Source organism: Salminus brasiliensis, chromosome 11, assembly GCF_030463535.1.
Source record: "Salminus brasiliensis chromosome 11, fSalBra1.hap2, whole genome shotgun sequence".
Lineage (NCBI taxonomy): Eukaryota > Metazoa > Chordata > Actinopteri > Characiformes > Bryconidae > Salminus > Salminus brasiliensis.
In genome coordinates, this window is record NC_132888.1 from 2,029,669 (window position 1) to 2,052,355 (window position 22,687).

The window sequence follows — 22,687 nt, forward strand, 5'->3', positions numbered from 1 at the left end:
TGAAGTGATAAGGGAGTTCAGTTAAGCGTTTTTTGTGATGTCACAAAAATGAACATACTGAATTTACATATATCCACCTATTCAACATATTGGCTCCACCCCCAGACACACCCTGATAAGGAATATTTTAGCTTGGACTGCTTTTAGCATGAGCCAATAAGAACAGAGGTAATTTACATATTAGACAGTAACAAAAACAGCCTGTTTATAATTAAATGTTTTTGTGATTATTTACATATATTCACTACTGAAGTTTAAGCCCCACCTCCAGACGAGCCCTGATGAAGCCATGCCGGCTTCTAGAATGAGCCAATCAGAACAAAGGTCATTTACATACATGAGTGGAGCCACAATAACAAAAACAGCCTGTTTAAAATTAACTGTATTTACATAAATCTGAATGTTTAAACACACTGGATTTTAGCTCCACCCCCAGACACACCCTGAAGTGATAAAAGGAATGTTTAAACCTGACTTCTTTTTCATTTGAGCCAATCAGAACATAGAGGTCATTTGCATATATTGTACTTCTTAAAGGGACAGTCACACCAACAGTCTGCTTATTATTATTATTATTATTATTATTTTGGCTCATAAACTCACGCAAAGCTTAGAAGTGAAGCTCAGGTGGAAAATAGTAATACATAAATAATAATAATAATAATAATTTTCTTTTAATAAAGAAGAAAGATAAAGATATTTAATATTTTCTTCATGTAGTTCTAAATGCTTTAAATGTAAAAGCCAGCCAGCGAGCACCGATCATCCTCACGCTGGTGTGGTCAGCGGATGGAGCGGCTTTCTGAAGACCAAACCGAATATCCGTGGCCTATAAAACAGTTTGCGTGCCTCCATGACATCACGGCTGTAAAACCTGCCTACAGGATTATGACTCATAACTCTAAAACAGCGTCCAGATTAGCCGGCAGGTTGAAAGTCCTTCATGGTGATCTATGCATCCAGTGCTGAGGAGAAATGAACCCTTTCACAGATGAGAGGACACACACACACACACACACACACACACACACACACACACACACACACACACACACACACACACACAGAAAGAAAAGAAAACACACAGCCTTAATAATTTCCATAAACTTTTATAATAGGATTTTGATCTAACAGGTAAACACAGCGTTGTCAATGTCATGGCTTTTCTGTCTCTTAAATACTCTCCGTTCTATAAAGAAACTGTAACTGTAAAAATATTTAATTATAACTAATTAAAAGATCTGTGGGGTGGAGATGGTAGATAAGGGGAGGAGATGGTCTGAATGGTTGTTAGGGTAACCCGGCGGGGGTGGGTGGGGGCGTGGTCAGGGGTCTGAAGGGGTCTGGCCAAGTCCAGGTCGGGCTTCACCGTGACGATGGGGCGGTGTTACCATTTCCATTCAGCGCAAACCTGAAAAACACACACACACACACACACACACACACACACACACACACACACACACACACACACACACAAAAGCATCAATACTGATTATATATACACACACTGTGTCCTAATCTTTTTTGGACACCCCATGTAATGAACGCATTTGGCTATTTTACATTGCTGTGGAGAAGTACTGCCAATAGAATAGGACCCTCTGCAGGAGCAGATCAACATCATGACCCTATCAGCACCATGTTGCCTAATAATGTCAGGCGTGGGCTAGAGGGGTATAAAGCCCCCCAGCATTGAGGAGCTGTGGAGCAGTGGAGGAACGGTGTTCTCTGGAAAGATGGTGGAGGAGCTCCATCCAGTACTTTTGAGAGTTGGGGATGATGATGAGGTGGGGTGGTGATCGTCATCGTCCAACAGTCCTGTAGCGCCTCACCTGCACACTCTCTCCATCACATGTGTGACCAGAAGGTCAGAGATGCCAGGGCAGGACTCCTCTGCGAGGTTAAAGGCGTTCTCCAATTCCTCTATGGCCCCCATCCCTCCCCCGCTCGCCCGCCGCTTCTCCTTTAGCTGCAGGACAGACACACACTTTCATTATTACAGTCTTATTTAGCGCTTAATAATCTGTTTATATAATATAATAATATTTATAATCTATATACTGGATAATGAATGTCATTCTAGGTTATTTATATAGGCGAAGGCAGAATTGATGTGTAAGGTCTTTGGATCTGATCTGATCTGATGTAGATTTTGGTGTACGTGGAAGGAGAGGAACGCTCTACAGAGAGTGATGGAGAAGGAGGTTACCTCTCTGAAGATGGGTGAGACGAGTGCAGACAGACACTGAGACCTGGGCTGCCTCTTCACTTCTGCAGCCTGCGCACAGAACAGAGCAGAGCAGCCTTTTCAGCTCCTTCATGTATTAATGGCTCAGCAGGATCGTATAGTATGGAGTAACAGAGACAATATACACTATATGGACAAAAGTATTTGGACACTCCTTTTAATCGCTAAATTCAGGTGTGTGATTCAGCCCTATTCAGCCGCAGGTGTATAAACTCCAGCCTCCAGCCCTACAGTCTGTCTTTCTTCCACATCAGTGAAAGAACGGGAGGTTCTAAAGAGCTCACTGAACTCCAGCGTGGTTCTGTATGTAATAGGAGACACCGCTGCACCAACAACAACAAGTCAGCTGGTGAAATCTCCTCCCTCCTAGATCTTCCTCCATCAGCTGTGAGTGGTGTTATTATTGAACAGTGGAAGAGTTTAGGAGGAACAGCTCACAGAGAGCAGCTCAGTGTCCACCGAGTGTCTGTCAGACCACGTAAAGTTACAGAGCCGAGTCAGGGCCGAGTGCTGAGCTCAGAGCAGAGTGCAGAAAAGCTTCCAACTGACTCAGTAACTGCAGCAGAGCTCCAGACCTGCTGCTGCTGCTGGTAGAGCTTAGAGCAAAGAGGGACCAGCTCCACATTCATAATGCCTATGGGTTTAGAATGTGAAAAGTCTTTGTGTCCCAATACTTTTGTCCATATAGTGCATCTACACCACAAAAACAGGAGGCGTGTCGTGTTGAGAGAAGGTGTCTGGTTTGTGCCTCACCTCCGAGTCTGGGTTTGGGTATCCTTTCTGAAGCTTGGTCATTGAGCTGGGTCTGACGGTGGGGAAAGTCCACATGGGACACTGATCTCGCTCGTCTCCGTCTCCGTCCCTGCTCACATCAGAAAAGAGTGAGGCAGAATTTGATTCATTATAATTATAATTTAGTTTTTTTATTTTAAATATTTTAATGAAATAATTCAGTTTGTATTTTATTATAAGGGAGGTTACGGTCCTAAACCTTCACAAACCACAAATAAGAATCTCGAAGGGTCTGTAAGTGGACCCACAGTTCAGTTCCTCACCCCTGAATAAGAGTCCAGTGGTTTAAAGGGTTAACAGTTTCAGACAGAAAGTGTCCAAAAGACACTGACCAAAATCTCGGAGCTAAAATGACCACTGTTACCCCTACTCTTTCTGCGGCTGTAGGAAAAATGTATATGTTAGATGAACACGTTGGTGTCCGACAGTGGTTCATTTTGTGTTGTGTTTAAACCCCGACCACTAGATGGCAGTGCTGTACTCTGTCTTCAGATCATACTGTTCTGATTTAACGTATAAAATTACAATTTGCCATATTCTGAATCGTAACCCCCGTATCGTGATGCGTATCGCATCGCCAGGTTCTCGCCAATACACAGGTCTAATGGACGCATAGAAGAAAGTTGTACATGTCCGAGTCGTCTGAGCTGGATTCCTCTCCATGGCCTTCAGACTTCCAGCGGCGGTAGCGGTCAATCAGCTCCGTCAGGTAGGACGTCTTCTTGGTGTAGCGTGTGATGAACTTGTGCTTCAGAAGCTCTTTAGCTGTGGGTCTCTGAGGAGGAGAACAATTCAGTTAAAGAATTCATTAGTCCCGCCCATTCACCCTACTGCAGTTTAGTCCCGCCCATTCAGCCTACTGCAGTTTAGTCCCGCCCATTCAGCCTACTGCAGTTTAGTCCCGCCCATTCACCCTACTGCAGTTTAGTCCCGCCCATTCAGCCTACTGCAGTTTAGTCCCGCCCATTCACCCTACTGCAGTTTAGTCCCGCCCATTCACCCTACTGCAGTTTAGTCCCGCCCATTCATCCTACTGCAGTTTAGTCCCGCCCATTCATCCTACAGCAGTTTAGCACCGCCCATTCATCCTACAGCTGTTTAGCACCGCCCATTCATCCTACAGCAGTTTAGCCCCACCCATTCATCCTACATCAGTTTAGCCCCACCCATTCAGCCTACATTAGTTTAGCCACATCCATTCTTCATACAGCCATTTAGCCCCACCCATTCAGCAGATCTGCTCTCTGGGAATACTCACAAATCTAGGGTCCTTATTGAGGCACGCCTCCACAAACTCTTTGAAGGGTTTGCTATAAGAGCCCTCCAGTGTGGGGGGAGTGTTTTTAGGGATGAGGAATAACACACGCATCGGGTGCAGGTCTGAGTTTGGTGGTTCCCCTTTGGCCAGTTCGATCGCCGTGATGCCCAAAGACCAGATATCCGCCTACAAACACCAATAACAGCACAAGTTAAACACAGGTAAACAATAATAAACACTAATAATAACACTCCTACAAAAGGTGGTGGAGGTTCTCCATCACTGTATTCATCATTAGAACATCTCCAAAGTTCTCCTCATGGAGTCTAGTATTATTTAGAGTTCTCCTCAGATCAACACCTGGTTTGGTGGTAAATCAGGGCTTAATGCTGGTAAATCAGGTGAGCTGCTGCTGCTGCTGCTGCTGCTGATGGAGTTGAACACATCCTCCACGCTGTGCTGGCTGGACTGGGGGGTGCCCAGGAGAACCCTGGAGGAACCGAGCTCTGTTCTTCAGACTAGCTCACCGACAAGATCTCACTACTTTCTTTCTTCAGAATGAGAAGCTCTTGTTTCTCCTTTTTACTGGATTCATGTTCAGCTGCTTTATCTGTTCTGATGAGATCTGGAGCTTCTGCAGTGAAGCTCTCTGTATTTGAATAATTTCAGCTCCCACCATCTGGAACTCCCTCCATCACAGTGCGAAGGCGAAGGCTAGCGCAGTCTTCCATGGAAACAAGTGAAGCCGTGTACAGTGAGGCCAGAGAGAGGGGCCAGTTATGCTTCTTGGGACTCCTGGCTATGGATGGCTGTGGCATCATCGGGAATCGAACCCAGTCCTCCAATGACTAAGGTGCTACAACTATGATCTGAGTCAGAGAGGGCACAATAGGCCTTGCTCTCTCAGGGGTGTGTTGAAGGCACGTCCTCCTCACATCACTCCTGGTGTGACGGGGAGGTTTATATGAATATGAATGAATCATACAGTCATACAGAAAGTAAACGGACACCGGCTAGACCGTTAACCCACCTTAAAGTCGTATGCTGACTGTTTAATGACCTCCGGAGCCATCCAGAACGGGGTCCCCACAAACGTGTTCCTCTTTATCTGTGTGTCTGTCAGCTGACCCGCCACCCCAAAGTCTGCCAGCTTCACATCACCCTGTTCGGACAGCAGCACGTTGGCAGCTGTAGGAAACACACACACACACACACACACACACACACACACACACACACATCAGCAGAGAACTACACTACATGTCCAAATGTTTGTGGACACCCCTTCTGATGATTACATTCAGTCCCATTAAGACGTGCAAACACACACACACACACCTTGTCTAGTCCCTGTAGAGAAGTACTGCCAATAGAATAGGACTCTCTAGAGCAGCTAAGCATGAACCTATTGGCACCATGCCAATGCCTAATGCCAGGCGTGGGCTAGAGGGGTATAAAGCCCCCCAGCATTGAGCATTTTCTTCCCTGGACAGTAGAGACTGATACTCCAACAAAAGCAGGATAAACTCTTTTTAATACTCACATTCAATGAATGAGTAGGTGTCCCAATACTTTTGTCCATATACTGTATCACTATGTGGCTGTTGTGTGTGTGTGTGTGTGTGTTGTCATGGCAGTCACCTTTAATATCACGGTGAATCTTCCTTTCTGAGTGTAAGTACTCCAGACCCTTCAGGATTTCTCTTAATATAGTAGCAATATAGGTCTCCTCCAGTGGTCCCGGGCGCAGCTGCAGGGGGAGAGGAGCATCAGGAGACCATCAGAACTCAGTATTATTATTATTATTATTATTATTATTATTTATAATATTCCACTCACGAGGTCTAAAGCGGAGCCTCCACCCAGATACTCCATAATGATCCACAGTTTAGTTCCCTGTGAAGACACCAAACAACGGGAGAACATTAAGAGCATCGATTCAGCTCCCAGCACAGCTCCCAGCACAGCTCCCAGCACAGCTCCCAGCACAGCTCCCAGCACGGAGCTGCAGGAGGTTCCTCAGCTTCCAGCTAGATCTGTCTGAAGTTCTACACAAAGGCTACTGTCGCTAACAAATGCTGAAAGCTTATATCCCACCAATTAGCATCTTCCTTATACCCCACCAATTAGCATCTTCCTTGTACCCCACCAATTAGCATCTTCCTTATACCCCACCAATTAGCATCTTCTTTATACCCCACCAATTAGCATCTTCCTTATACCCCACCAATTAGCATCTTCCTTATACCCCACCAATCAGCATCTTCCTTATACCCCACCAATTAGCATCTTCCTTATACCCCACCAATTAGCATCTTCCTTATACCCCACCAATCAGCATCTTCCTTATACCCCACCAATCAGCATCTTGCTTTTAGTCCACCAATCAGCATCTTCCTTATACCCCACCAATCAGCATCTTGCTTTTAGTCCACCAATTAGCATCTTCCTTATACCCCACCAATTAGCATCTTGCTTTTAGTCCACCAATCAGCATCTTGCTTTTAGTCCACCAATCAGCATCTTCCTTATACCCCACCAATCAGCATCTTCCTTATACCCCACCAATCAGCATCTTCCTTATACCCCACCAATCAGCATCTTCCTTATACCCCACCAATCAGCATCTTCCTTATACCCCACCAATTAGCATCTTCCTTATACCCCACCAATTAGCATCTTCCTTATACCCCACCAATCAGCATCTTCCTTATACCCCACCAATCAGCATCTTCCTTATACCCCACCAATCAGCATCTTCCTTATACCCCACCAATCAGCATCTTCCTTATACCCCACCAATCAGCATCTTCCTTATACCCCACCAATCAGCATCTTCCTTATACCCCACCAATCAGCATCTTCCTTATACCCCACCAATTAGCATCTTGCTTTTAGTCCACCAATGAGCATCTTCCTTATACCCCACCAATTAGCATCTTCCTTATACCCCACCAATTAGCATCTTCCTTATACCCCACCAATCAGCATCTTGCTTTTAGTCCACCAATGAGCATCTTGCTTTTAGTCCACCAATGAGCATCTTGCTTTTAGTCCACCAATGAGCATCTTCCTTATACCCCACCAATTAGCATCTTCCTTATACCCCACCAATCAGCATCTTCCTTATACCCCACCTATCAGCATCTTCCTTATACCCCACCAATTAGCATCTTCCTTATACCCCACCAATTAGCATCTTCCTTATACCCCACCAATCAGCATCTTCCTTATACCCCACCTATCAGCATCTTGCTTTTAGTCCACCAATCAGCATCTTGCCTTTAGTCCACCAATCAGCATCTTGCCTTTAGTCCACCAATCAGCATCTTGCTTATATTCCACCAATTATACCTAGAATTACGCTAAAACAGAGCTCATTTACACATATCCTCATCCATCTTAAAGGCATCAGAGCACTGAACATTTCATTTTTTTAAAGAGTAGATCCACCTTCATTACCCCCCCTCAGCACCCATAGCACATTCCGGAAATAAAAGGTACATTAGAGAGGCGGAGCTTAGTGAGTCAGGGCTGAAAGCAGCCAATGAGAGGCTTCACAGCCATCGGTGGGTGGTTTAATATTTGGAAGGTCGCCACCCACCAATACGTAACAGAGGGAAAACTGTACGTAGTTTTTAATTTCCAGATGCAGCAGAAGTGAATTCTCAACCACTAGGGGGCGCTGTTAGCAGGTTTGGAACGGCAAACGCACAATTTAGCGTCATTCCATGGATTTTTAAGGAAATGCTACAGGGAGTTTACTCACACTTCGGGGTAAAGAGAGGGTGGAAACGGTCACGGAGACGTGAACCCACACAGACGGTAATGAATACTGTGATTGTGTGGGAGGTTTTTAGACAACGGTGCTGTACAAGCTTCCATTACTCGTTAGCAACATTAGCCTCTCTGCTTCAGTCCAGTGCACTCTGAGTGAACCTCCGTCCCTCCCACAGGTCCGGAGCAGGTTACCTTCAGATATGAGCCGTAGTATTTGGTGACGAAGGGGCTGTCACACTGGCTCAGCACGGTGATTTCCTGCTGAATGTCCTCGATCTCGTCCTCGGCCTCCTCCAGGTCGATGATTTTGATGGCCACGACCTCTTTGGTGCGGTTATTAATGCCTTTGTAGACCTCTCCGAACGAGCCTTTGCCGATGCGCTCCTGCTTCGTGAAATACTCCTCTGGGTCGAGGCGGGCGTTCTGAACACAGAGAGAGAGAGAGAGAGACAGAGAGAGAGAGAGAGACAGAGAGACAGAGAGAGAGAGAGAGAGAGAGAGAGAGAGAGAGAGAGAGAGAGAGAGAGAGAACAAGGTGTGGAGTAAGCCTTCCACTTCAGACAGCAGTGAGCCTCCTCCATCTCTATCCCAACATCTCACCTCCAGCCTCCACCTTATGTCACAAATTACAGATGTTGCTGCTGACATCTGCTTTTAATATCTCGCTTCAGCCAGGTGTCATATACACACACACACAGATACAGCCCATAATTTATCTCCTATCCAAACCCACCAGTGCAGCTAAACGAGTCTTCTGAGTTTTATATGGAATGATGATGATGATGATGATGATGATGAAGGTAAAATAGTGAATAGAGAATCTGAACTAATCCAGTTCTCTTTAGGGACTACTTTCTGTAGCTGCACTACACCCTGCAGCATGTATCCCTCCACCATTTTAATGATCTGGTTCTAAAAGCAGGTTCTAGAGCCGAACTCTTCTCAGAACTCTGGTAGAACCGTGTCTCAGGCATCAGGCAGCGTCTTCATCACCATTAGGTGAAGAACTTTCTGTGAGGAGCTTTTATTATTAGAGCTTCAGACGTCTGCTTCCCTTCACCTCCACTGTAGAACCACAGCTCTGACTGGGTCAGGTTATCTAGAACCTCCACTGTAGAACTCCAGCTCTGACTGGGTCAGGTTATCTAGAACCTCCACTGTAGAACTCCAGCTCTGACTGGGTCAGGTTATCTAGAACCGAGCGTTTCACACCAAAATGACTCTGGACTACTTTGTTTACATATTAATTATTTAATTACTTACTGAGAAATTTACGGAGCGCACCTTTAAACCTCAACCTACAGCTCCCCTGTTGAACCTGCTGAAGGGCCCTGGGTCGAGCTGGTGAGCTAAGGCAGGTGTGTTTAGGCAGGTGTAGCACACACCTGTACAGGGCGTTAAGCAGGGTCTCGTTCATGCAGCCCATGTGTTCTGCAGGCTGTAGTGTTTTCCCCAATACCTCCAATTTTAACTATAGGGTTTAGGAATGAGCTGGTGAGGGGTATTATCAGCAGTGGGCGTCAACCCTGGACCTCAAACCCTGGTCCTCAAACCCTGGACCTCAAACCCTGGTCCTCAAACCCTGGTCCTCAAACCCTGGTCCTCAAACCCTGGTCCTCAAACCCTGGTCCTCAAACCCTGGACCTCAAACCCTGGTCCTGGAGGTTATAGTGATTTTCTGACCCTACAAGTTAACCCATTAACACATAAACAGTGCAGTGTGTGTCCAAGACCAGGCTAGGGGACAACTAACTGACCTACAAGCCTGAAAATGGGAGGAACTGGAGTTTATTACATATCAAACCCAGGCCTGCATATTTTCGTCTTTCCCTTTTTTACCATACAAAACCTTCCAACCATATAAAGGGTTTGGGATTGAGGTAAGTCAGATGTTTCAGGGCTACGCAGTGCAGTGGTCCTCAACCCAGGTCCTGGAGGTCTGCTGTCCAGCACATTATAGTGCTTTTCTAGCTCAGAGGACCCTCTGAATGAACCCATTAGCAAGCCTGATCATCACAGAAGGTGAAGTACACAAGGCTGGGGGTCAAAAGGAAGAGGAATAAAAGAAAATATGCAGTGTTTTTCTTTTGTTTCAGTCTTGCACAGTCCTGTCTTTCATATGATCATGGTTTAGCACCTCAGTCTCCCAATTTTAACCCTTTAAAGGTTTTGGGAGGGAGGTTCAAGGGGTTAAACTGAGTCTAAGTGGGTGTGTCAAAGCAGGGGAAGCACAATAGTATACAAAGCAATGGGCCTCCAAGACCAGGGCTGGGTACCAATGATCTACACGACTGGAGACAGGGCATCTGCACCACGCTCCGGTGTTTCTCACCCCTGTCCTGCACATCTGCTTTTCTGTGTTTCTTTTCAGTTTTAAAGATCCAGGGTTTGGGACTGAGCTGATGAGTTGAGCTGAATCAGGTGAACAGTCAGAGAGACAGAACAACCAGAAAACTAAACACTGAAAACAAAACCCAAGATCTGTAAAATAATCCACATTTCACCCTGAGATCCAGAGATCCTGAGATCCAGAGATCCAGAGATCCAGAGATCCAGAGGGGCAGCGGGCGATGGAGGAGCCAAGCCCGGCTCCGCCTGCACCCACCCCGGCTAGACAGTAGCACAAAGCCCCTGCAGCTTCACCTGGTTCTGGATGTCTCGGAGGTGCGCCATCCCTTCTGCGGCCTGGAGCAGGGCAGATCCAGCCCTTTTACAGCCCAAAGGGGGAAATGATCTGGATTTCAGGCTCTCAATTCCCAGCTCTGAGCTCCGCCAGCTGTTACGGTCACACACATACAGCCTGCCGTGTTTTCGGCCTCCGATCTCCCGCAGACAAACCCCGGATCCCGGCGAGAGTCGCGCTCAGGTGTCGTTCAACTCCATGTAGTTAAACGCCGGTGTACAATCAAACCCAGTGTCTGCGTCCAAAATGAACGTATTCCTGATCAAAACGAGCCTTCATTTATCGCTTTTGCGGGATGGACGAAAATAATAGCGTCCGCTGCGCATGCGCGGGGCGTCGGGTCGTGCCTGGAGGGATTGTGGGAGTTGTAGTTTAACAGAGTTAAACAGAGTTGTAGTTTAACAGAGTTAAACAGAGTTGTAGTTTAACAGAGTTAAACAGAGTTGAAGTTTAACAGAGTTAAACAGAGTTGTAGTTTAACAGAGTTAAACAGAGTTGTAGTTTAACAGAGTTAAACAGAGTTGTAGTTTAACAGAGTTAAACAGAGTTGTAGTTTAACAGAGTTAAACAGAGTTGAAGTTTAACAGGGTTAAACAGAGTTGTAGTTTAACAGAGTTAAACAGAGTTGTAGTTTAACAGAGTTAAACAGAGTTGAAGTTTAACAGAGTTAAACAGAGTTGAAGTTTAACAGGGTTAAACAGAGTTGAAGTTTAACAGAGTTAAACAGAGTTGAAGTTTAACAGAGTTAAACAGAGTTGTAGTTTAACAGAGTTAAACAGAGTTGTAGTTTAACAGAGTTAAACAGAGTTGTAGTTTAACAGAGTTAAACAGAGTTGTAGTCGTGTTTAGACTTTCTGAGACGTTTTTTTTCTTAGTTTGTCTTTGTGATATTAGACTTTAATTCAAGTTTAATTAGATTAATTAGTTTAATTTAATGTTTCAGTGTAAATAATATTGCTATTGCTTTTTTATTCTTATTTATATTGTGTATATAGTGTCAATTATTTATCTACATTTTTTTGTAACTGAGTGTCTTGCTATCCCTTTCTGCTGTGACACTGAGAATGTCCCCACCCTAAAGGATTATCTTATCTTATCTTATCTTTAATGTTTAATTGAAAGTTTAATTAATGTAATTAATGTGTTGTATAGATGAACTCCTGCATTATTTTCTCAACAGGTTGAATTTTACATGCTGTGCATTATGTATGTGTAAATGTGTGCTACATAGGGAGTCTGGAGCTATTCGAGACAAAGGTCAAAGCAAAGGTCATAGTTTGTGATTATGATATTTTGCATATTTAGCATATTCTTCTATTTTCCATTTTAATTAATATAATCCAAATCATACTTTAATTTGATAAAGTAAGCATTTCGGCTTTACAGGGATGATTGATTGGTATTAACGGCCAAAGTGTGCCAAAAAAAAAACCTTCCCCACCAATTACACCACCACCTCCACCAGCCTGGACCACTCACACAAGGCAGGTTGGGTACCAAGTTGGTACCATTGGTACCAAGTTCTGACTCTACCATCTGTGCTCCTCAAACAATCCAGACTCATCAGGCCAGGCGACGCTTCCCCTCCAGTCTTTAGCTGTCCAGTGTTGAGCTGGTGAGCCACTGCAGCCTCAGCTTTCTGTTCTTGGCTGAAAGAAGTGGAACCTGCCGTGGTTCTTCTGAAGATTTACCACATGCACTGCTGCTGTGAGATGATCATTAGGCTGATTAGGTCATTATATGATGGAGCAGATTCACAGGCCTTCCTAATAAAGTGCTGGGGATGTTTGTTTCAGCCTGGATTGCTTTTCAAACTAGTCACAATACAGGCCAGCCAATCAGGACTCATTTACAAGGCTCATTTACATATACCTTGTCGTAAAGGCACAGAAACTGAACCAGCCTGTTTAATTTAAAGGGATAAAATAGAGAGTGGTTGAACTGTGTAGTAATGTCTGCTGCATAAACACAAAGAAACACCAAAATGGGACAGATGGGCCCTTTAAGGTGTTCTGTAACAGTGAACCGCTAATAAGGATTAATGTCTTCCTAACAGGGCAGGTTAAACATAGACAGGCCAGCGTAATCCCACAGCAAAGCATAGTACAGGGTCGGTAGTGCCACCATCACATTTACAGTACACTCCTGACCCACCATCACATCTACAATACACTCCTGACTGACCCACCATCACATCTACAGCACACTCCTGACTGACCCACCATCACATCTACAGTACGCTCCTGACCCACCATCACATCTACAGCACACTCCTGACTGACCCACCATCACATCTACAGTACGCTCCTGACCCACCATCACATCTACAGTACACTCCTGACCCACCATCACATCTACAGTACACTCCTGACTGACCCACCATCACATCTACAGTACACTCCTGACTGATCCACCATCACATCTACAGCACACTCCTGACTGACCCACCATCACATCTACAGTACGCTCCTGACCCACCATCACATCTACAGTACACTCCTGACCCACCATCACATCTACAGTACACTCCTGACTGACCCACCATCACATCTACAGTACACTCCTGACTGATCCACCATCACATCTACAGCACACTCCTGACTGACCCACCATCACATCTACAGTACGCTCCTGACCCACCATCACATCTACAGTACACTCCTGACCCACCATCACATCTACAATACACTCCTGACTGACCCACCATCACATCTACAGCACACTCCTGACTGACCCACCATCACATCTACAGTACGCTCCTGACCCACCATCACATCTACAGTACACTCCTGACCCACCATCACATCTACAGTACACTCCTGACTGACCCACCATCACATCTACAGTACACTCCTGACTGACCCACCATCACATCTACAGTACACTCCTGACCCATCACATCTACAGTACACTCCTGACTGACCCACCATCACATCTACAGTACTCTCCTGACCCACCATCACATCTACAGTACACTCCTGACTGACCCACCATCACATCTACAGTACACTCCTGACCCACCATCACATCTACAGTACACTCCTGACTGACCCACCATCACATCTACAGTACACTCCTGACTGACCCACCATCACATCTACAGTACACTCCTGACCCACCATCACATCTACAGTACACTCCTGACTGACCCACCATCACATCTACAGTACACTCCTGACTGACCCATCATCACATCTACAGTACACTCCTGACTGACCCACCATCACATCTACAGTACACTCCTGACTGACCCACCATCACATCTACAGTACACTCCTGACTGATCCACCATCACATCTACAGTACACTCCTGACCCTCCATCACATCTACAGTACACTCCTGACTGACCCACCATCACATCTACAGTACACTCCTACTGACCCACCATCACATCTACAGTACACTCCTGACTGACCCACCATCACATCTACAGTACACTCCTGACTGACCCACCATCACATCTACAGTACACTCCTGACTGATCCACCATCACATCTACAGTACACTCCTGACTGATCCACCATCACATCTACAGTACACTCCTGACCCTCCATCACATCTACAGTACACTCCTGACTGACCCACCATCACATCTACAGTACACTCCTGACTGACCCACCATCACATCTACAGTACACTCCTGACCCACCATCACATCTACAGTACACTCCTGATCCACCTGTGTCTAAAACATCAGCTGCTGGATCTTAGCCACAGCAACAGTGTGCAAAACGTGAAACTACCTCCACCATGTTTGGAGGCTGTACTTTAGCCTGGCTGGCTCTCACTGGGGGTTGTTGATCTGCTTTAAAACGGTGCTCGATTACGCCACCAAGAGGTGATTCAAATAAAATAGTGTGAAGAGTGAATTTAGTCAAATCAAAAGATGCTGGTACTGCACATCTAGAGAAATGATGTCCGAACGCTAGCTGCTATGGGGACTGGATGAGAGGGACATTGTACGTAACTCCAGGTCACGGTAAGAGCTCGTCACACAGAGCTGGGAGCTCAGCTGCACTCCCTGAAGGGTTTTGAAGTAGGTTTAGTCTATATTTGGTCTAAATCCCTTTCATTGACGCTGGTAAGTGAATTATATAAGGCTTACGGCCGTGGAGAGGAAGCGCACTTCTCACTTTGGCCGCCAGGAGGCGACAGACATGCGGGTTTGCGCGCCAAAGCGGAGCTGCATGGAGGCGCGGCGGCTCATTAAGGCGGAGACGCTGGGTGGTGCGGATGGAGCTCCGCGGTTAGGCTGGAAATGCAGAACCGAGGTCTTTCCAGGCGGGCTGAGGGCGCAGGCTCGGGGGTGTATGCGCGGTAGGCTGAAATGCAGCAGGTTGGGTAACAGCTGAGAGCCTGAGTGGACCGGGTCGGTTCGCCGGGCGGGTTGGAAAGTGGGCAGATCCTCGGGTTGGCTTTTTAACCAGGAGTCCAGCGGAGTCCAGCGGCTCTCTGCTCGCTGAGAGGGAGCTCCAGTGGACAGGAGACCGGGGTGAAGGTTTTAGGGGAAAGGTATTTATATTAATCCTCATTAAAGCTCATATTCGACTTGGAATTCTTCGTTCCACCTTAAATGGCCATATTCGGTCATGCAGGTGCTGCAAGGTGTGTGGAACAGCTGCTGGCCATTTAAGGTGGAACTGAAAACTCTGTTGTTGCCATTGTATTTTCCAGCTTCCACCTTAAATGCACTTTTTTTTGTATTTATTTAGTTGTTTTTATTTAGTTATTACTAATTTAAAGATTCTTATTTGTTATTTTCTTGTACTTAATTTACTTAATCTGTTCTACCTTAAATCCAGTTCAATTCAGGTGCCTAAAAGGTGTATCCAACTTCTGGCCGGTTAAGGTGGAACTCTGAATGCAACTGTTGTTACCCCTGTATTCTTCTAAATTCACTTAATTTATTTTTGCTAATTTAATTTATTCATTATAATAATAGATTTTTTTTTACCAATTGGTAGAATCTAGATTCTTATTATCCTTGTACTTTTACTTTGTTCTACCTTAAAATTAGTTCTATTCAGGTGCAACTTCTGTCCATTTAAGGTGGAACTGAAAACTCTGTTGTTGCCATTGTATTTTCCAGCTTCCACCTTAAATGCACTTTTTTGTTTTTATTTATCTGTTTTTATTTATTTATTTATAATTTAGAGATTCTTATTTGTCATTTTCTTGTACTTAATTTTCTGTTCTACCTTAAATCCAGTTCAATTCAGGTGCCTAAAAGGTGTAGCCAACTGCTGGCCGTTTAAGGTGGAACTGAAAACTCTATGCAACTGTTCTTATGCCTGTATTCTTCAGCTTCCACCTTAAATTCACTAAGTTTATTTGTAGAATCCAGATTCTTTCTTGTAAGCCTTGTACTTTTATTTTATATTCCACCTTAAAACCAGTTCTATTCAGATGCCTAAAAGATGTAGCCAACTTCTGGCAATTTAAGATGGAACTGAAAACTCTGTATGCTGTTGCCATTGTATTTTCCAGCTTCCACCTTAAATGCACTTGTTTTTGTTTGGTTTATTTATTTATTTAATCAATTAATTAAATTAATTGATCATTTAGAGATTCTTATTTGTTGTGTTCTTATACTTATAATTTTCTGTTCTACCTTAAAACCAGTTCTATTCAGGTGCCTAAAGGGTGTAGCCAACTTCTGGTCATTTAAGGTGGAACTGAAAACTCTGTATGCGACTGTTCTTACCATCATACTCTTAAGTTCACTAAATCTATGTATTTATTTTTGCTTATTTAATTTATTCATAATATTAGTGGATTTTATTAATGGATAATAATTAATGCATTCTATCAATTTATAGAATCCAGGTTCTTATTTGCCCTTTTCCTTTTCTTAACTTTCTGTTCTACCTTTAAAACCAGTTTTATTTGAGCCCCTACAAGGTGTATCTGGCTGCTGGCTGTTTAAGGTGGAACTGAAAACTGTTTGCCTGTTAAGTTACCTTTGTATTCTTCAGCATCTTATGATGATTTTCCATTCCACCTTAAATGCTTTTTCTACCAATTTATAGAATCCAGGTTCTTATTTTTCATGTTCTTGTACTTCGTTTTTCTTTCTACCATTAAAACCAGATCTATCCAGGCCTCTACAAGGTGTATTCAACTGCTGGCTATTTAAGGTGGAACGGTAAACGTGATGTGGTGTTATGGTATTTTTGACTGTTATTGTCGACTATCCTGCAGACAACTGTGAGAACCTGAGGAGCCTTAAGAAGATGGATTTGATGGACCGAGCCCCCAGTGAGAAAGAGTTGGTCTTCCAGTCTAAGATACTTTGTAGAGACTTCATCTACTCCAGGATCATCAGAGAAGGTCTCAACTGGTCCAAAGTTGAAGCTGCCCTGCCCGTTCCAGTTCCAGATGGGGCTCTCGGGGATGTCTCAGTGGTGCTTCTCAAGCTGGGTAAGGAATCCACATGCCCTGGTGGAGCTGTGGTTTGTTTCATACAAAGTGTTTTGCAGTGTAAGATGGGTTTGGACCACAGCTTCACCTGGAATCTGGCCTGACAATACTGATACCAGTTTTTAAATAATTATCAACCAAAACAGATCTGATATTTCTTCCCTTTAAACTTCTAAACTTCAAAATGAGCAAAAAGCCCTTCACTTAAAAGGAGTATCTAATGGTAGGCTATTAAACTCTCACAGTTAATGTCACCGGAGTGTGTGCTGTTTTAGGATCTGTTACAGGATCAGATTAGATTTATTGATTTTGTATTCCAATATCCCATTCAGTGTGTTCTGATATATTCCGAGAGGACTTGGATGATTAGAGTACTATGGTCACCTTATTGTCTTGTGTTTAGTAATGTCTAAGCTTGGAGGTATCCTTTGATTTATTGGTCTATTCTAACTAGCTGAGGTTCTTCTTGGGTAAATAGCAAAGCACTTTGTAAGTCGCTCTGGAGAAGAGCGTCTGCTAAATGCCATAAATGTAAATATTGGTCCAATACTCATCCATATACTCATTCATCAGTATTTGTCAATACAATCCATATTCATCCATACCCATCTATACCCCATAGTGCCCATCCATACCCATCTATACCCCACAGTGCCCATCCATATTCACCCATCTATACCCCACAGTGCCCATCCATATTCACCCATCTATACCCCACAGTGCCCATCCATATTCACCCATCTATACCCCACAGTGCCCATCCATATTCACCCATCTATACCCCACAGTGCCCATCCATATTCACCCATCTATACCCCACAGTGCCCATCCATATTCACCCATCTATACCCCACAGTGCCCATCCATATTCACCCATCTATACCCCACAGTGCCCATCCATATTCACCCATCTATACCCCACAGTGCCCATCCATATTCACCCATCTATACCCCACAGTGCCCATCCATATTCATCCATACCCCACAGTGCCCATCCATATTCATCCATACCCCACAGTGCCCATCCATACCCACCTAAAAGGGGCAGTGGTGGCTCAGTGGTTAGAGAGCCGGGGTATCGAGCTCGGCAAGCTGCCACTGTTGGGCCCTTGAGCAAGGCCCTTTACCCTCTCTGCTCCCTGGGCGCTGGAGTTGGCTGCCCACCACTCTGGGTGTGTGTGTACTCACTGCTCCTAGTTCACTAGTGTGTGTGTTCACTACCACAGATGGGTTAAATGCGGAGGACACATTTCACGGTGTCCTCCGTGTAGAGTGTACACTGTACAGTGACAAATACGTGCACCTTTACCCCACAGTGCCCAGCCATATTCATCCGTACCCACCTATATCCCACACTGCATGATACTGTAAAAAGCTGACATTGAGAGATAAAAAAAAACATGGATTTTTAGCATGATGTTGCCATTAATACATGATGATATAAAAAGATATACAGCATTTTGACACTGCACAACATTGCACATGTGGAAAGTGTGATAGCCCTAATCTGTACCCATCAGTATCCATCCATACCAATACACCACCATTTCTATCAATCCATATCCATCCGTACCCATTAATATCTATCCAGATCCATCAGTGCTCATCTATACCTTTCCATACCCATTAATACCCATTGGTATCAATCCATACCCTCCCATACTCATTAGTACCCATCCTTACCCATCAGTATTTATTAATACTCAAATATTTCAAACCCCTGATTTAGGTGCTTTTGGTCAGAGTCATTCTTTGCTGGGCTGCTGATTTCCAACAAAGCAAAAGCAAGTCTGAATTTAACTGAGGGCACAAGAATGAAGACCTTCGCCTGTTCCTAAGAGACCTGAATCAGCCTAAATCTTCTAAAGCGTGTCTCAGTGGCCGCCTGCTGTGTTTTACAGGTGATGAACTGGAGTACATGCGGCCGTACATCTACCGGAACGTTGCGAGGCAGCTCAGCATATCCGTGTCTGTGGAGAGCGTGGTGTCTGACGCTTTCCTCTCTGTGGCCACAGAGATCTTATCGCTGGGTGAGTCTCTGAGAACAGTGTTCTCACAAGACCCGTCTGAGTTGGGGGGCCTTCAGGCCTGTTTCAGCATTTCAGACAGAAAGACACTTCATTTCCTATCCAAACCCACCAGTGCAGCTCCACCAGTCTTCTGAGGTTTATATGGAATGATGATGATGATGATGATGATGATGAGGGTAAAATAGTGAATAGAGAATCTCCACTAATCCAGTTCTCTTTAGGGACTACTTTCTGTATCCGCACTACACCCTGCAGCATGTATCCCTCCACCATTTTAATGATCTGGTTCTAAAAGCAGGTTCTAGAGCCGAACTCTTCTTAGAACTCTGGTAGAACAGTGTCTCAGGCATCAGGCAGCGTCTTCATCACCATTAGGTGAAGAACTCTCTGTGAGGAGCTTTTATTATTAGAGCTTCAGACGTCTGCTTCCCTTCACCTCTACTGTAGAACTCCAGCTCTGACTGGGGGAGGTTATCTAGAACCCAGCGTTTCACACCAAACCCAATTATACAGACATTTAGAAATCTTGCTGATCTTTCCCAGTAGAAAAGCCTGAAAGCTGGTGTAATGATGCCAGAACTGGTTTAATAAAATGATGTTAGAAGGACTGTGAGGTGACCGCCCTGATCACTTCTATGGTCACTGTCAGGACATCCCACCCACATCCACTCCAGCCCACTGTAGTTGGGGGAATTGGTGGGTATTCACTGTGCTCTGGTAGTTGCCTTTAGTTATTTGGGTTTAACTGGCAGCTCAGGGAGGCTTCTGCTGTTAAAGTCATCATTGCTTATGATGGCCCAATGTCCAAGTCACGTTCCACCATATACATCACTTCCCGGACGTATGTACTTCACATTTTTCCAACATGCCTTTAAAAATGCCAAATAAGGCCATGCCCAGGCTCCTCTCCTGGCACAGACTGCACTGTAATTCTTTATTTTTTTCTTTATTTTTTTCTTTCTCCTCTTGGCTCCTCGACCAGGACTAAAAGGTCCTTTCCCTAAGTGATGTACTCTTCTCACAACCCCGTAACCTTTCTATTTCGTCCAGTCGTCCTCCATTCCAGGACACGGCCGGGTGATTCTAGTGCAAGATTGACTTAATCAAGACACAGGATCAATATCCATACACTGTCTGTCCAAATATTTGTGGACACCCCTTCTAATGAATGCATTCAGCTACTTTAGGCTGCACCCATTGCTGACACAGATGTGAAAATGCGCGCACACACACACACACAGCTTGTCTAGTCCCTGTAGAGAAGAAGTACTGCAATAGAATAGGGCTCTCTGGAACAGCATGACCCTATGGGCACCATGTTGCCTAATAATGCCAGGTGTGGGCTATAGAGGGGTATAAAGCCCCCCAGCAGCATTGAGCTGTGCAGCAGTGGAAGAGTTGTGTTCTCTGGAATGATGAGGAGGGGTGGTGCTTATTGTCATCATCCAACATCCTGATCGTACAGACACTCCTAATTCCCTTGATTTCAGAAGAAACAATGAATGAGCAGGTGTCCAAATACATTTGTCCATATAGTGTAAAGTCACGAAGTGCTGGGACTGGATGGTATCAGGGCTCTGCTGCCAGACTCCTCAGGGGAAATTGGCTTGGAGAGCTGGCAGCTGAGAAGCGGCTAATATCTTTAGCCTCCAGGTTACGTCAGATCAGGCTCCTGATTGGTCCGTTAAATTGGACCTCTGGAAAACGAGGCTGCACCTTTGCATGTAGACGTCCAGTCTGCAGATCGAGCCTCGCAGCAGGATTCCTGAAGGGTTCTTGGCTCATAGCTCCATAGACAATGAGACATAGCTCATGTCTCATTCTTTCTTCAGGAACATCTTAGGGTGGAATGTTTATGAATGTGTATAATATTTATTTAATAATTATAAAGTGACCAAAAGGTTATTTATACACTACATGGACAAAAGTATTGGGACACCTGCTTATTCATGGTTTCTTCTGAAATCAAGGGTATTAAAACGTTTCTCCTGCTTCTGTTGGAGTGACTGTAATCTCTACTGTCCAGGGAAGAAGACTTTCTACTAGAGCTTGGAGCAGAGCATTGCTGTGAGGATTTGGTTGCATTCAGCGACCAGAGCATTAGTGAGGTCAGGATGTTAATCACCACCCCAACTCCACTGCTCCACAGCTCCTCAATGCTGGGGGGCTTTATACCCCTCTAGCCCACACCTGGCATTATTAGGAAGCATGGAGCCGATAGGGTCATGATCTTTACTATCTGCTCCAGAGAGAAGCTGAAAGCATTCTTTAGAAGGGGTGTCCACAAACATTGGACACTGGAGCCCAGTGTTTACATTTAATTCTCCTCGCTCCCTCAGGGATCACATGGGGGAAGGTGGTGGCCATCTTTGCAGTCGCTGGGGGTCTGGCAGTGGACTGTGTCCGACAGGGTTACCCAGCCATGATACACACCATAGTGGACAGCCTGGGGGAATTTGTCCGAAAGAGTCTAGTTCCCTGGCTCAAGAGGAGAGGAGGATGGGTAAGAAACTGAACTTCTAACACAGCTACTCTCAGTTCTGCAAATCCTCTAATGGCAATAAAACCCACTGACCCGTACTCCTCCTACTGTTCCTCCAGGGGGACATATCCAAGTGTGTGACGAGCGTGGACAGTACAGTCCAATCCCATTGGCTATCTACGGTTGTATCAACCTGGAGGCACGTTGTGAAGACGATGTACATCTACCTGATGAAGTAACTGTGGACGTATTTGGACGGCTTTGACTGCTCATGAAGAAATAGCTCCCCCCAGTGGATCTGAAGCACACCGGTCTTCACTCTGGACTATAGAGCTGGTCAATGGATTTTGAAACCACTGATGGTTCATTGAACTGTTGATGCAACCGATTTGGCTTAGAGCCATTGTGCTCACAGGTTCCAGGACTGGAGATTGCACTCCAGGTTTGGAGGTGAGGACCTCTGCTGGGAGTTGCATAAACACTTTGTAGAAGATAAGCATGTACTGCAAGGCTCACAGCGGTCTGGGGGATCTGGGGTGGTGCTGAGCAGGAGGACATGTGCAATATCAGGTTTATGGACTGAAAGACACCCAGATTCATGAAGCACTTCTAAGCAGAAAGCCTGGATCTACATCAGCTCTGATGTTCTGATCACCAGGTGGAAACATGAACATACAGGTGCTCTCAGACCAAGCCCTGCTTCTTTAGCTTTTATTTATTTTTATATCTATATTTTAACTCATTTTAATACACGATACTGCTGTTTGATGTGTTGGCCTACTAACATAACTGATTTTATACTGCATGCTTTTGAGTGATGTGTTTTAACTAATTAGATTTTTATATTTACTAATTCACTTTTATTTTTTGGCTGAAGTGGCAAATTAAGTCACAATGCACTTTTGACGTGTGTGTGTGTGTGTGTGTGTGTGTGTGTGTGTGTGTGTGTGTGTGTGTGTTCAAACTGTTCCCATTTGCTGCTTTATGCAT

General features: G+C 44.8%; 2 protein-coding genes across 2 annotated transcripts; one reads left to right on the forward strand and one right to left on the reverse strand.

Annotated features, from left to right (window-relative positions):
• Positions 1–1,093: 1,093 nt before the first annotated feature.
• Positions 1,094–11,089, reverse strand: stk25b (serine/threonine kinase 25b). Its single transcript, XM_072691331.1, has 11 exons — positions 10,725–11,089; positions 8,274–8,504; positions 6,141–6,197; positions 5,943–6,051; positions 5,332–5,489; positions 4,302–4,487; positions 3,673–3,818; positions 3,005–3,113; positions 2,213–2,281; positions 1,836–1,972; positions 1,094–1,411 (listed from the first exon to the last, which is right to left on the reverse strand). Exons 1-11 carry the CDS (start codon positions 10,752–10,754, stop codon positions 1,366–1,368), a joined length of 1,278 nt encoding a protein of 425 aa, XP_072547432.1. The 5' UTR covers positions 10,755–11,089; the 3' UTR covers positions 1,094–1,365.
• A 3,980-nt stretch (positions 11,090–15,069) lies between these two features.
• Positions 15,070–22,627, forward strand: bokb (BCL2 family apoptosis regulator BOK b). Its single transcript, XM_072691147.1, has 5 exons — positions 15,070–15,277; positions 16,967–17,185; positions 19,087–19,215; positions 21,555–21,718; positions 21,817–22,627. Exons 2-5 carry the CDS (start codon positions 16,999–17,001, stop codon positions 21,934–21,936), a joined length of 600 nt encoding a protein of 199 aa, XP_072547248.1. The 5' UTR covers positions 15,070–15,277; positions 16,967–16,998; the 3' UTR covers positions 21,937–22,627.
• Positions 22,628–22,687: the final 60 nt, after the last annotated feature.